General features: G+C 44.4%; 1 protein-coding gene across 1 annotated transcript; it reads left to right on the top strand.

The window, feature by feature from the left end:
- Nucleotides 1-6,175: 6,175 nt before the first annotated feature.
- Nucleotides 6,176-12,518, top strand: ECHDC3 (enoyl-CoA hydratase domain containing 3). The gene is made up of 5 exons (XM_082280616.1): nt 6,176-6,320; nt 6,407-6,528; nt 9,376-9,473; nt 10,326-10,526; nt 12,036-12,518. The coding sequence occupies exons 1-5, from the start codon at nt 6,193-6,195 to the stop codon at nt 12,360-12,362; spliced, it is 876 nt and encodes a 291-aa protein (XP_082136742.1). The 5' UTR covers nt 6,176-6,192; the 3' UTR covers nt 12,363-12,518.
- Nucleotides 12,519-15,786: the final 3,268 nt, after the last annotated feature.

The following is a 15,786-nucleotide window of genomic DNA, read 5'->3' as shown; positions in this document are numbered from 1 at the left end:
TGAGAGTATCGGGGCCAGCTGGATGGTCTGAGCCCAACCTGCTGCCTGGCATTTCCTTCCATAAAGAAAATGCACATGAGCAGTTGGCAGCTTTCCTGGTGACTCCTTGTCCTGCCTCCTGGCTGCCATGTCTGACACAGCACAGGGGAGACAAGATGTAAGATAAGGTAAAATATACACCATTAAGATATGTAAGTCACCACCAACCCGGTAATGAGCAGCATTCTGTGCCAAGCCCCTTGCAAGAAATGTTGCAAGGACACATAAAAGCCTCCTCCTCCTCCTCTTCCTCCTGCGCCAGTCTGGTGTGGACATGACTGGCTTCAGCTTCTGACTGAACTAATTTTTTCTGGGACTTTGTAAACTTTTCTTCTCAAGGTGGATGTTATTGTCTGTGTCATCCCTGTGCACCTCTGATGTTGGTGGTGCCAAGGAACAACTATTAGGATTCTGTCATTCTTGTGCTCATTTGTAAGATTCTGGTTTTCTTATTGGATAAAAATCCAGTTAAACTGGAAAATGAGCATTTTCCCTCGTTCTAATATGATGGTTGTAATGAGATGAAAAGGATTAAAAGAAAATGAAACAAGCTGAAAGTTGGTCAAGGGGCAGGAAACAGGTGAACCAGAAGAGTCCAGAAAATTCAGTGTATTTTGCTACAGTAAAGTAGTAACTGGCAGAGGCAGGGACAAGCTGGGTAGAGGGTGCAATTTTGTGGTGTGGTCATTTGCAGGAAGGACTTGGAGCAAAGCCAGGCCACAATAGTGTCTGTTCCCAAGTATGGACAACTTTAGGCAAACTTTTGCTCTTGGCCCCAAACAGCAGACACAAGTTACCTCACCATTCACAGCAACGATTTTGTCTGCAACCATAGCAGAGAGACACTGACATCTGGAAGTGCATCCTAAGATGCAGTTAGAGAATCATCAGGGTGAGAACATTCTGGTACTCCCTTCGTCCAATGAGGTCCTTGGGCTGAGGTCAGTATTGTACCTTTCCATGTGAGTGAGGGCAAAGTTCACATCCCCCGCAAGAGGCATCAGACCAGTTTGCCTTGGTTCCCTACTGAGATCATTTGGGCTGGGACAGAGTTGGTTTTCTTCACAGTATCCTGCATGGGGCTGGTTTGGATTTGTATTGGAATCAGTGTTGATAGATCAGGGATGTTTTTGTTATTACTGGGCAGGGCTTACACACAGTCAAGGCCTTTCATGCTCTTCGCCCCACCCCACCAGTGAGGAGGCTGGGGTGCACAAGAAGTTGGGAGGGGACACAGCCAGGACAGCTGACCCCAAGTGACCCCAGACCATACAGGGCCATGATCAGCACATAAATCTGGGGGAAGGAAGGGGGGGACATTTTGGGTGATGGCTTTTGTCTTCGCAACTCACCGTTACATTTGACAGAGCCCTGCAGTCCTGGGGATGGCTGAACACCCAACTGTCCATGGGAAGTAGGGAATGAATTCCTTGTTTGGCTTTGCCTGTGTGCACCATTTTTGCTTTACCAGATGAAGTGTCTTTATGTCAACCCATGAGTTTCCTCACTTTTACTCTTCTGACTCGCTCCCTGATCCTGTTGGGGGAAGTGAATGAGCGGGGCTGAGTCGCCAGTTGGGGTTAAACCCCAACACTGGTGCAATGAATGGAGGGCAGGAGGAGCCTGGAGAGACACTGGGAGCAGGCAGCTAATTTAGATGCCGACCAGCCCTGCAGGGGATACAGTGTCTCTATTGATTGTGTAGGGAGCCTTGCGGACTTAGTATCTAAACTGGGGACCTAAGGTTAGATCCTCTGAGGGAAGGAAAGAATATCACCTTGTTTCCAAGCCTGTTATAGTCTCACATATTTCACAATTCTGGTCATTGTTCACATCTTAAGAATCTCACATACAAAAAAAAATCTAATGTTAACGCTGGGGAAATAGAAATCACTTTAAAAGTGAGGACAATGCAAGACAAAAGATGAGTGTGGGGAGGGTAAGAGAAAGCAAATGAAAAGGAGCAGGAAGGAGTGTAGTGACAAAAGGGCTTTGGTCCATCACCTGGTTCACAAGCAGAAGGGAAAATAAACAGCACCCATTACACGGAGCAGTGCTGCCACACAGTGTCTGGGAAACAGCTCTGAGCAGTAACTGCAAAACATTGCAGCAGAAGTGACACCGGAGCTTTCTGTTTAATGTCAAGAGCAAACAGGACACTGGATTGTTTGCTGAAGGAATGCTAAATGTAAAGGCAGGAGGCAGCAGTACTGCCAGGTAAGGACCTGATCTGGGCCTGACTGGCAGGGGACTAGCCTGGTTCACAGGCTGCTGCAAATTCTCAGTAGTAATCATGGAGTGAAAACTGGATTCAAATCCTCTTAGCAGAATAATCAATATTTTTTTAAAAAATGTAACTTTCTCTTAAAGTACACGCTAAAAATTCTGATAAGTCTCCTATACATTAATTCTGTAACTGATTTTTAATTACTACTTCAAGTAATTAGAGCTTCTATAAAGAGAAGACATATAGAACTTACTTTTCTCTGACTTTTCAAAGAAAAAAACCCCAGGGCTAGGACTCAAAGGAGGTTTGGTTGCAAAGTCATGGGAATTCCAGGTTTGGACAGAGTAGAGAGGCTTCATGCCCTTAGAAAATCCCAGCACAATTACACATTGTCCTGAAGTTTCTTTGCTATTTCTATCTTAATAGCAATATAGAAAACACAAATTGTCTAAGGACACAGAAAAAATGTTACACAGACAGCACCCATCCTGTGGTGCTGGAACTCAGCTCAGAATCCTGGCTAAATGGGGACAAAAATGCAAAATCTTTTCTCATCTTTTCTTTAGTCAGTCCTGGAGGGTTCCACATCAGAGAAACCATGATGCACTAGGCTATCTCTTTGCTAGCAGAATTTACAAAGCAGGGAAATAAATTCTTTTCCTTGGCCTGGGTGCAAGAACAGGACCCTGCTCTCCCTGTTATCCTGGAACTACTACACACCTGACCAGAATTAAGCAGTCTTTGAGTTCTAAAGGTGCCAAAGCCCCCTGGCTCCCTGTGGGATTTGAATGCCTTCAGCAGTGTTGAAAATCAGGTCACAAGACCCTCTGGGCATGCCAACGTTTGACAAGAGATAATTTGCATGAAACTCTGCTAAGGATATGTCTACCTCATGTTCCAAAAAATAGTCCCAAGTTTTCATCATAGCATTCCAATTAATAGAAATGTCTTTATGGATATATTTACTAATTTACATATGTGTATGTGGATATGTTTTCAGCCGCATCCCAACAAGGTCTGCCTTTGCCCTGGGCTGACCTGCTATTTATAGCAGCAGGTGCTCCTGGAAGATGCATATCCCATCTGGGCTTGCTGAAAGCCAAGGAAATAAAGACCCAAATAAATACCTGTGCTTCATAAAGGAAGGGATCCTGTATCTTTATTGTCCATGCATGATATCTAGCAACATCACAGTGGAGAACACAGAGGGCTTTACAGCACCTAAGCACACCTGAATCTCAAAACATCTTTTCCTGCACAGTGTGATACCCTGATAGTTTCTGGAATGATCTAAGGATGAAGTTGCGTCATGTTCTTTGTCACTTCCCCTTTTTATATTTTATGAGGATCAATACAGGGTTAGAAAAGCCCTGTCTGGTACCTGCAATCCTGGCTTCTGGCTGGCTCCAGTTGAAAGTGTGAGCTCAGCCATAACCACAATGCTGCTGCTGGCAAATGCTATAAAAAGGAAATCTGCCTGAAATCGGAAAGTTTGTTCAGTACTTTTTCAGAGAAGGCAGCAGCAGGTCTGCTAAATGCATTGGGGAAGCTGCAGCCAAAAAACAGTCTGTAATGGGGGTGGGTGTGAAAGGAAACATGAGGTTGTCAATCAAAGTTAAAAAGAGCTGAATTTCCAGGGAGCTTGAAACACTATATAAAAAATAAGCTTTTTGGAGAAGACCACAAAAAAATTCTTTCCTCGGAGATGGACAGAAAAAGGACAAGCAGATGGAGAAGGAGAAGGAACTGGAAGAAAAATAATCAGGTTGTATTCACAAGTTTGAAAGAGGTAAGTGGTCAAAGTTTCAGGGGATTGGGAACTCCTCCCAGAGCAAGCACACAAGTTGTGTTCTTGGTGTGCTGGCCTTTGCCACACTGATCAGGGACTTTGAAAACTGCTGAGATCTATATAAGATGATCTCATTTGCTTCTAAATGTTTCTTTTTTTCCTTGCTACAGATTCCTACCACTTACTAAATTTTGGAAGAATTTTTTAGTGAATTGACCATGAGGTACAAACAACCATGAGAAAAAGAAAATGGTCAGGTGGGGAAAGCCCAGAGCAGAATTAGCTCTCAGGTCTAACAGTGACCTTCAACACTGAAAAGTGTACATAAATGTACATAAATCCACAGTTGCTCTTACAGCAGAGCCACAAAGCCCAGGAATCTGAGGGGTCATTGTGCTAGGCAACATAAAATCGGTAAACAGAAAGTAACAGCTTGGTGTGGGAATGCACTATCTGTGTAAGTAAATATGTTATTAATCACAAAACTCAAGTGGTTCATGAGGCTGATGATCACAACTGAAAAGCCTCAATTGTCACTACAGTCAAAAAAGCTGTAGGGGTTCAACAGACACTGATGAAAACTGGAGACACATCTGGGAACCTACAACAACTTTGCAACAACTCACAAGAACAGGGGGATCAGGAAGCAAGAGCACAGATTTACATTTACAAGAGTGTATGCTGGATATAAATCTATTCCACTTTAGGGTACCTGTATCTTGTGGAACAAGGCTGCTTGGTCCTTGGGCTTGTGAGCATCTCCTGGCAGATGAGATTTTTCATCAGCTGCCTCATCCACATGGCTGCCCCTCTTCTAGCTTGATTTTTGGAACACAGGTGACCAGAAGCATAAGCAATAATCAAGATGAGCTGTGAATGCATCTGTATGCCCCTAAAATACTCTGAATTCTAAAATCACATTTGAAGTTTAAAATCACCAAATCACCTCCTAAAATCACATTTGCCTTTTTTTTCTTTTTGACTACTTTTTCTTTTCTTTTGGACTACAGACTGACTCTGCAGAACCAATTAGAACAAAGAAGGCCTTTCCCATAACAATTTCCAGATTATGAGCTCCCAGTGAATAAACTATCAATTTATTAGTTCCCAAGTAGACTCCAAGCCCTGTAGAACTGAATTTCATCTCATGCTAGTTACTCTCAGCCTCAAAGTGATGTCATTTTCTCTGCATGACACTGCTGTCCTGTCATGATAGATCCCACCCCAGTGCCCCTGACAAGTTCACTCAGCACAGTCCTAATCTCCATCCTATGGTCATAGATGAAAATGCTTGGTGGAATCTGAAGAAATTATCACAAAAGTCAACATTTTCGAGTGCTCTTCAACACCCCAGCTACTCATTAATGATACCACTGCCCACCCAGGCCTTCCAGCACAGGAGTCAGGTCTGAGAGCAGGACCGAGGGAGGCTCTGTGTGGATGGTCTGTACCAGGAACAGTGCGTCCAGCAGCACCAGGGAAGTGATTCTTCCCCTGTACTGCGCACTGCTGAGGCCACACCTCGAGTGCTGTGTCCAGTTCTGGCCCCTCAATTCAGGAAGGACATCGAGGTACTGGAGTGTGTCCAGAGAAGGGAAATGGAGCTGGGGAAGGGTTTGGAGCACAAGTCTGATGAGGAGCAGCTGAGGGAGCTGGGGGGGCTCAGCCTGGAGAAAAGGAGGCTGGGAGGGACCTTATCACTCTCTACAACTCCCTGACAGGAGGGTGCAGCCAGGTGGGGGTCAGGCTCATCTCCCAGGCAACCAGCGACAGAGAGAATACGGTCTTAAGCTGTGACAGAAGAGGTTTGGGTCGCACATTGGGAAGAATTTCTTCACAGAAAGTGTGATTAGACATTGGAATGGGCTGCCCGGGGAGGTGGTGGAGTCACTGTCCTTGGAGGTATTTAAGGAAAGTCTGGACGTGGCACTCAGTGCCATGGTCTGGTTGACAAACTGGTGTTCGGTCATAAATCACTCGACGATCTCAGCGGTCTTTTCCAACCAAATCGATTCTGTGCGCCGGCAGCACCGGCGACTCAGGGTCAGGCCCGGGCCGCGTCGCCAGCCCCGGTGCCGCGGAGCTCCGCCCGCCCGGCCCGCTCCGCCCCCGCCCGGCGCGTCCCGACCCCGCAGCGATGGCGGCGGGGCTGTGCCGGCTGCGGAGGCACCTCACGGCCGCCTTCAGCAGCGCCGCGACCGCGGGAGCCGGGCAGGCCCCGCCGGCGGAGCCGCTGACGGAGCTGCGGCAGGCGGGGGGCGTGCGGTGAGCGGGGGCGCCGGGGGCTCCGGGACGCGGCCGCCTTCGGAGCTCGGTGACCGTAACCCCGCTGTGTTTCACGGGTTTTGCAGCACCATCGTCCTGAACAACCCGCGGCGGCGGAACGCGCTGTCGCTGCCCATGCTGCAGAGCCTGCGGCGGGACCTGCTGCACGACGTTAAGAGCCGGGAGCTCCGCGTCATCGTCATCGCGGGTACCGCGGCACCCGGCCGGGCGGGCGCGGGGCACACACCGGGGAACGCGGAGCTGAAACCCCAGCCTCGGTCCGAATTACAGGAAACGGGGCGGAAAGGGAGCTGCGTGTTTCCCTAATGCTCCCGTGGTCTCCTGGGGCTGCCGGCCCCCGGCAGACCTCCCTGTCACGCTGTTCCTGTGTACTCACCCCAGCTTCCCCGCTCCTGTACTTAGTTCCTCATTCCTAACAGCATTAGCGACTGACTTGGGGTTTGTTATGCTTTTGATTTTGGCCGACATGTCTAAGTATTAACACGTTTCAAAATGTCAGCATTTCAGTTGGGCTGTGGGGGTGTTTACACTCGGTGAGTTGCTTCCCTTTGTAAAAACAATCGGCAGTTCAGGGTTAGGGTTGAGTGGTTTAAAACTGTACGTAAAGAATACTTTAAACAGAACAAAAGTCAAACAAAAGTTCTACAAGTTAGCGAAGTAAAGCATTTAACATTCCCAGAAAGGGGTTTTGTGCAGGAACGGGCAGAGCTAGGATGACATTTGTTGCCTTCGTTCACAGGTATAGGCTGTAGTAAAAACCAGGGTTTCTGCCAGTCGGGTGCTCTGTGTCCCTACTCTGAGCCAGGATCAGCCTCGTTGTTATTGCCAATGGTTTGTCAGAACTATTTTTAAAACACTCCAGTGAAGGAGAGACCGTAGTATCAATACCACAGACACCCATAACCCACGGATGTAAAACAGCCTCTCTCAGAGCCTGTTAGTTTCCTTCCATTTATGTATTAACCCGTAGAGTCCTTAAAGATCGTGAAACTTGAGCTGTACTTAAACCATCTTTTTTCCCTCTGCTATTTTAAGATAATCTTCCTCTGCCTCCCTCCCAAACATCTCAGAGGAATTGGTTTGTTAATTTAGGATGATGCTGTTTCCTATACATAGGTGAAAACTGTGTGTGTAAGGGCACGCACACAAGAGTGGAAGTGAGCTGATTTCACAGGGGTGAGTTTAAATATACATATTCCTCATTTCAAACAGCAGTGACAAATTTTGCGAAACACTGAAGGTTCTCCTTTGGGAATGTGAAAAACGAGGTTCACTCTCCTGTTAGAATTTAAAGAGTTTAATATAAAGACAATAAGAGACACAAAATAAAGCAAAGGGATAACGGCCAGGTGCCTTGGCGCTCTGCCAAGAGCACACCTGATGCTCGAGGTGAGTCCTTTTTATACCATTTTTACTGTCTGTTCTCTATTCATATTAAAACTTTTCCAGGAATTGATCTGCATGGCCACTCCTTGGGTCCGCCTTTTTAGAGCATGTGTAGTCTTCTGCCTTGTAGTTTTATTTCTTTTGATTCTTGGGGTTGGGCCCGCTAGGTAAGAGTCGATGGTAGGGTGGATCTCTTAATTCTCCAGACAGTCAGGGCTGATTGCAGCTTTGGGCCTATTTGCCCCCCGGGCAGAGCGGTGATAGCGGCTCTCGGACCCTCCGGGCTGCCCATTCCCCGGGTGGAGCAGCCTTTGGGCCCTTTTGTTCTCTGGACAAAGTGTTGATCAGCAGCTCCTTGGGCCTCATCCTCTGCCCGCTTGGAGGTTCTCTTACTTGCTCACACTTGCTAACATTCTTTCTAAAACGAGAGAAAACTACATCCACACAGCAAAAAGCATTTCTAACATGATGTAATATCTACTTTAATACTTTGCGAGAAGCCAATACTATAATATATGTTTATAACAGGAAGACAGTGGCTCTGGGAGTTTGTGAGCACAATTGTGTTTGGTTTTTTAGAAATTGCATGTTCTTGTTTATTTCTAATTCCCCTGCTGAATAAAGTGCAAAAAAAGAAATTTCAAAAAAATAAAAGATTCCTCAGCGAACACTTTGGGCCTTTAACACAGACTTTGCCCTGGATTCTTCAATGAGGTTCAAATGCAGATGTAGTTAATCTCCAGATATATATTGCCAACCCCATGAGCTGACTGATGTTAATTGTGTGGTTATTTCTGGATAGGTTGTGTCTCAATAATCTGATCCGTAAGAAATCCATAGGTGAGGTTTGGTCTGCATAGGTGTAGCTGGAAATGTCACATCCATACAAATATCTGAGAAGTTCTGAGGGATTGAAAAGCATCACATTGGTTCTTTCTAATGGCAGCTATTCTCAGGACAAAGGAAAACTGTTGTAAAGATTGTGTACCTGTATAGAGTGTTCTGATCTTAGCAAATCCAAAGCTTAGTTCCACAGAAACCTCCTCTTTTGCTGCCCAAACCCTGGACATACTTTTGGGGGTTCTCTGGATGTCAGTTTAGCAGTGGAGAAAGCACCCAACAACCCTTCTGGTTCTCCTGTAGCAGAATAGCCTTTTTTCTTTCTTTTTCCATTGTGACCTACAATGCCATGGCAGAAAAAATATTGATGCTTATTTAGCAAAAGTTAATAATTAATTCTGGGTACAATAAATAGGGACTAAGTGTATTTATCAGTCTGAGAGCAGAGCCCTCCAATCTTGCTCCAGCTGACAAGTTATCGTTGCAGCGAGGAGCTGTTTTGAATGTCCTTACACAAAACTGGGCTCAAAGGTGTGAAGTGCATTATTTCTAACTGAGTTAAGTGGAATGGAAGTAAAATGAGATCTTGAAAAGTGATAATGGGTGTTATTGTGCTTAAATGTTGCACTGCAGCAAAGTTACCACAAAACCCAGAAGGTAATCTTTTGGAATTTTGTTTACAACTCCCTCCCAAACTTCTTTTTGAACCTTGACATGTCATTGACATCCCTTTAGCTGGGATGTTGATACACTGCTACCCCTGGTTTCTTCATTAATTCAGACTGACTTTTCCTGAAATTCTTTGCAGCTGAAGGACCTGTATTTTGTTCGGGCCATGATTTAAAGGAACTGTCAAGTGAAGATGATGTGAAGCATCATTCCCAAGTATTTGAATTATGTGCAGAGGTAAGCAGTTCTTCTTGAGTGCCTCTCCCTTTGCCTGGTGTTAAGAGCAAGCATTGGTTTAAGGAGGGACAGCATTGGTCCTCTGCTTGCTAAAGCAGACTGTTCCTACAGATTCCTTCAGATTCCTTGATTTTTACTGCCCTGCTATTTTAGTGCCTGATTCTGGTGAAATTAATGTTTTCCCTGGATTTCTTTACATGTAAATAGAAGGGCTAGAACACAAATGTGCGTATCTCCAACAGTGTGCAGAGTCAGGGTATGTTCCTAATTGAGTCAGTGTTCCTTGCAGCTGAGTATTTGGGCAATGTCTTTCCTAGAAGTCTAGGGATAACCACCTTCAAATCACTTGTGATCAAATGTTCCTTCCCAGTATTTAGTTAAAAGCTCAGGATCAGCCTATACATCAAGTAGACAATGTGAAAGTAAGATCTGATTCACTGGTTGTCCAAGTTCTTGTTAAAGACTCAGGTCAGGGAGGTGGGGAAGTTAAAATGAACCCTGGAGCATTTGGAGAGAATGGCAAAATCCCCTTTGATTGTGGTGGTGCTAGAATTTGACCCCTGATCCCGCTCAGTGTGACAACAGAAAGTCCTTTGAAACCTTTAGTTCTAGTTCCTCCAGTACTAATGATCTCTAAGACATTGCCAAGCCCATATTTAAGGAATGCTGTAAATGCCATGTCTGAAAGCTACAGCTGAAGGGCCCTTTGTCATCTGTTCATCAGAAAGGAGCCAAGATCCAGCAGTTTGGGGGGTTTTTGATAAATGGAGAGGAAGGTACTTCTGATGGCTTCCCAAACAGGATCGGGTCTTCCTGAATTTCCATACTGACCACTGTCTTTTGTGCATGCAGGTTATGACTTTAATCCAGAAACTTCCAGTGCCAGTGATTGCCAAAGTAAACGGCTTGGCTACAGCAGCTGGCTGCCAGCTCGTGGCAAGCTGTGACATCGCGGTGGCAAGTGAGAAATCTCAGTTTGCTACTCCTGGAGTAAACATTGGGCTGTTCTGCTCCACACCAGCTGTGGCCTTGGGCAGATCTCTTCCAAGGAAGGTAGGCTTCCTTCCCAGATACTCTTTGTAATTTTGCAAGAAGTAGATTCCCTTGTTGGAAGTTTTAGTTCCATTTCCTGAACTTTATTTTCCTGCGGTACAACATTCAAAGTACTTTATTTCAAAAGGCATCTCCATAACTCTTTGGACTGGGAAAAATAATAAAGGGTGAACTCTGTTTAGGAAAGGCAGCTTCCTACTGATGTGATTCCAAGCAGCACGAGCTCGTCCCAGCTGCCCACCAGCTCAGCAGTCCCTTTCCTTTCCAACAGACAGCTCGGGGCTTTAGCCAATGATGTTCTCCCCTGAGGAGGAAACCCCTGCAAGTTCAGGATAACAGTCCCACCGAGGCATCAATTCTTGCCAGGCAGTGACATTTCACTGCCAGCAGGATCTGCCTGGCTGTAGATCAAGATGCTTTAAATAGCACCTAAAACCCTCCTATACTGTCTTCCTGTTTTATGTCCTACTGATTGTGGCTGCACATCTCTCTGTACATAAAAAACAGTACAATCTGTAAAGCTTCCATAAGTGAGAAAAGAAATTTTAAGTTCTGATCCAATTGGATTCATGCAGACAGACAGCCCAAGCCCAGCAGGGCTTTGCTGAGATGCAGTGACTGAACTGCCCCCATCCCATTGCTGGATAAGAGCTTCAGCTTGAAATTTCCCATCTGCAGGGACATCCTGTTCAAATAGAGCCCATGGGGGATTTCTCCAAGTGTGCTCTTGTGTGCAGTTGTAGCTGCTTCTGAATTAGTATTTCTGGCCTGTAGGATCACCGTTCTAAAATGTGTGGGATATACTTTTCTCTGTGCCACTTTTCAAAGCAGTAAGAACATTCCCTACAGTTCCCAGGATTGATGATTTTTACCTTTTAACAAAAGAAGTGCTGCCATTGTTTGTAGCAGAGCAAAGATGCTAATGAGGATAATCAGCTCTTATGATTCAGGCATTGGTCAATTGCATCATGAGTCTTAGAAAACCGTCTTTATTGATACATAACATTGAATAGTCACTGAGTATTTGGGGGATTTTTTAGTTTCAAACCTCAAGCACCAGATGCTGAAAGCAGCAGGAGACTGAAATAATGTGGCTATAAAAAGTCCATATTTAAAACCACTCATACTAAACTTAAAACTAGGACAGGTGTTTTCAAAAACTGCACATACGCCCAGCTTAAAATACCAAGTTCAGTCATTTGACATTGTAGATGATCCACCTCTCTCTTAATTTGTACAGCAATCACCAGAGATTGTAGGCTTTTGAAGAGAAACCCAGAGGTGTCAGCCTAGGACAGCTGGAATCAGCAGGCAGGCTTGAAGAGATCAGCTTTAGACCAGTCCTTCTCTTTGCTGAGACCTCTTAACAGGTCCTTGGCAGTTTAAAAGACCAAAAGATTTAAATCATTTGTGAAAAGAATGACTTGAAGGAGGAGGCTGAAATACCCCAAAGAAAGCAAAGCACTAAGGCAGTTAGGTTGATTTAACACAGTATTCTTTCTTGTTCAGGTGGCACTGGAGATGCTTTTCACGGGTGAACCTCTCTCTGCACAAGAAGCATTAATGCACGGGCTCGTCAGTAAGGTGGTACCAGAAGACAAGCTGGAAGAGGAGACCATGAAAATCTCTCAGAAGATATGTGAAAGCAGCAAATCCGTCCTGGCCTTGGGGAAAGCCACCTTTTACAGACAGATAACCCAGGACCTCGACACTGCCTACAAAATGACTACTAAGGTCATGGTAGATAATTTGACTTTGAGAGATGGGCAGGAAGGTATCGAAGCCTTTGTTCAGAAGCGTAAGCCTGTCTGGTCACACTCTCAGGAGAAGAAATGAGCCCTGTCTCTAAACAAACCTTAGCTGTGCTTTATGATTCTTCACGCAGTTGCCTTTGGGAACCATATTTTTGTTCTTACTGAAAGTTAAATTTCTCTTCTTACATATGCCAGACACAATAAATTTACTCTAAGTATGTAATAAATGTTAAGAAAATTCAAAGACAATGGTTTTTTCTGAGCAGTGAATTTAATCTGTGGTTTTAGAAGTAACTGTGCTGCAAAAATCAGTTTAAGGTGTCTCAGGTTGCATAGGGAGTCACACGGACTGAGAGAGAGCTCAGATCACCCTGTTCAGAACCTCCCCCCTGTAGTTCTGGATGGGAATTGCTATGTATTGTTATTAATAGAGAATTGAAGGGCTTGGACACATTCCAGAGATGATGGTAGTACGTATCATAATGGATGTGTTAGTTGGGAAGTCCATCCTTGTTCTCATAGCTGGGCTTTTACCAGCACTGGAGCAATTCAGCCATGGATTTACAGACTTGACAACCTCCAACAAAAGGGATTCAGCTGCTCCCCTGGGTAATCAGTTACAACCCTCCAGGTTAATTTTTTATTAATGTCCAATCTGAGCCTTGAAGCAGCACTTTCTGGCCATTACTCCTTGTTACATTATTTGGCATTACTGAGAAAGTTTAGCTCCATTATCTCTGTAACTCTATTCAAGCAGTCACAGGCTACAGTTTGACCATACTTAGACTTCTCTGGGTAACCAGTTTGGCACCCCTCCAGTGGACCACTTCCAGTTTATCCACATCCCTTTTGTACTGGTTGTGCCAAAACTGGACTGTATCCTAAATATGGCCTCACCAGAGCTGAGCAGAGAAGAGCATAATAGCCTTCCATGTGCTGGTCTGGGAGTAGTGCTCAGTGTGTGTTTGGTCTGCTCTGTGACAAGAGTGCACTGCTGGTTTGGATTCAGCCAGGCATCCCCTGTGAGCCCATTTCCAGCAGGAATGTGCCCTGCCAGTCCACTCCTCCCTGTACTGGTATCTTGTACTGGTTATTCTTCCCAGGTGAAGAAACTTGCATTTCTCCTTAGATTGTGGTTGGTTTGGATTGAAGCCAGGCCATTTGGGGTGTCAGCCATGGCCCCAGTTTTGCAGAACCTGCAGATTTGCTGAGGATGTGTTATTGATGACAATACTGGATGAAAGGAGCCTTAGTATCAATCCATGGTGATCAACATGGGATGACCTCCCAGCAAACACATTTTTTCTGAAGTTCCACATAGCCAAATCATGAGGGCTCATCCATCTCATCCTTAAATAGACACCTAAGCCAGACCATGTGAATCACAGTAGGGATGGGCCTTTTTTCTTTGTTGACAGTAGAAGCAGCCTAAAGTGCTTGATGCAGACTCAAATGTCTTAAGTTAGATCAAATTAATCCTACCTATGGCTACTAAAACTCCAAATGTAGAAGTATCATTTATACATACACAGCCCCACAAAGCAAGTCCCTTTTCCATCTACAGGTTCAAAAGAACGAAATTTTCATTTCTGCTGCAAGTTTTAATTTTAAGAATGGAAACTTAAATTCACCATTAAAGTGTTTCCATAGAGATGTGAAAAATGCGTATCCTTGGCACTAGTTGCTTTAAAAATACAAACTTTTATTGTCACCACCAGGAAAGGTGGGTAAGTTTTTTACAAACTCACGTAGTTTATAAAGGTTAGAAACTGTTCTGCACAATTAAGAGATGGAAGAGTTAAATCTGGAGCCCAGTAACCTTCATCATGTCCTTTCCAATGCAGTAAGATGCTGCACTTAGACTCTGTTCCCACACGCTGCTCTAAAAGCATTAGGAAAGAGTAAATTGTTTTAAAAAATATTTATATTTAATGGCTGTCTTGAAACTACTCAGCAAATCTCAACTGGCTCTTTTGTTCCAGGCTTTTAGAAATGAGTACATTATCTGATTGTGGCAGAACAGTGCCCTTTTCAGCTAACTGCACTAATAAAATGGTTTCACTGGCCATCTAAAACCATGAGTGACAGTTTAGATGAGCACATTCTTTCATATATTTAGAAATTCTGCAGTTGATGGCCATCTACACAAGATAGGGTTTGGCATTATTATTAACTCCATTCAGATCTTAAAGAGAAAAAATATTTTTGTTTTAACTCATTTTTCACAGTATTTAAATAATTATGCAATTATAAAATCGTAGGATTATCCTAGAATGGTTTGGGTTGAAAGGGACCTTAAAGACCATCTAATTCCAACCTCATGGCAGAGACACCTTCCACTAGACCAGGTTGCTCAGAGCCCCATCCAGCCTGGCCTTGAACACTTCCAGTGATGGGGCAGGCACAGCTTCTCTGGGCAACCTGTGCCAATGCCTCACCACCCTCAAATTAAAGAATTTCTTCATAATATAATATAATATAATATAATATAAACCTATCCTCTCTTTCAGTTTCAAACCACTCTGCCTTGTCCTGTCACTAGTGCTTTTGTAATTAGCAATCATCAGTTCTAAAAATGTTGGCATCGCCAGGAACATTTCCCTCTTGCTTGAACCACTAGACAGAAAAGGTTCAGAAGGTTTTAAAACATCCTCACACTGGCCTCTGAAGACTGAAAAAACAACTTAATTTTTCATTTCTGTCTTGCATGGGCTTTTTATTTTTGCCCATATCTGCCCTTATTGTTTCATTAAATGGATTTACAGGCTATTCCTGGGAAACAGAGCAGTTCCAGAGTTGTTAATTAAGTACTACAGTCAAGAAACAGCAAACCAAATGATAGATGGGGAGCCTTACCACCATGGTTATCTGCTGCCTGAGGGAAGAGTTTATCCCAAAATAGCAAGGAGCCTATCCCTTGTCACCCCCTCCATTTTTATTAAAGAATCTCTCTGCAGCAAAGTCTGCCAGGTAATTAGCCTAGTTTCAAGCTATCCTAACAGCATGTGGCTCTGGAAACTAAGTACAACTCCAGCTGGATACAGCCTCTAGGATACAGCTTATCCTTGGAAATGACCAACATTTTCCATCCATATATACAGGAACAGCTGGAAAGGAAACCAGCCATGATAGGCAAGCAAGGAATTGCCAGTTTGAATGGAATGAAGGGGACTGCCTCAGAGTCCATGGAGGCCTTAGAGGAATGGCTTTGAGCCTCTACCTGGAAATTTTAGAAAAGATACATAAGCAAAATCTAGAGGATATGATCATATCACTTGTGATATAGCTTCAGGCTCCCCTCATGAACAGGGCAAATGAAAAGCCAGTGAGCAGTGACAAATAACACATGGCACAAGGTGATTCCGAGTTCATGGACCAGGCAATGACCTGCCTCACCACAGCACTTGGGGAATATGTACTGAAGGTAGAGTTAAACAGAGGATTTGGGTAATGGGCAAGGTATTTATACCCTCTGTGCTCCACAGAGCCCAAGAACAGTTTATATA

This window comes from Coloeus monedula (genome assembly GCF_965178545.1).
Source record: "Coloeus monedula genome assembly, chromosome: 4".
NCBI classification, from domain to species: Eukaryota; Metazoa; Chordata; class Aves; order Passeriformes; family Corvidae; genus Coloeus; species Coloeus monedula.
Note: the sequence above shows the minus strand (reverse complement) of the source record. Positions and strands in the feature narration are given on the sequence as shown.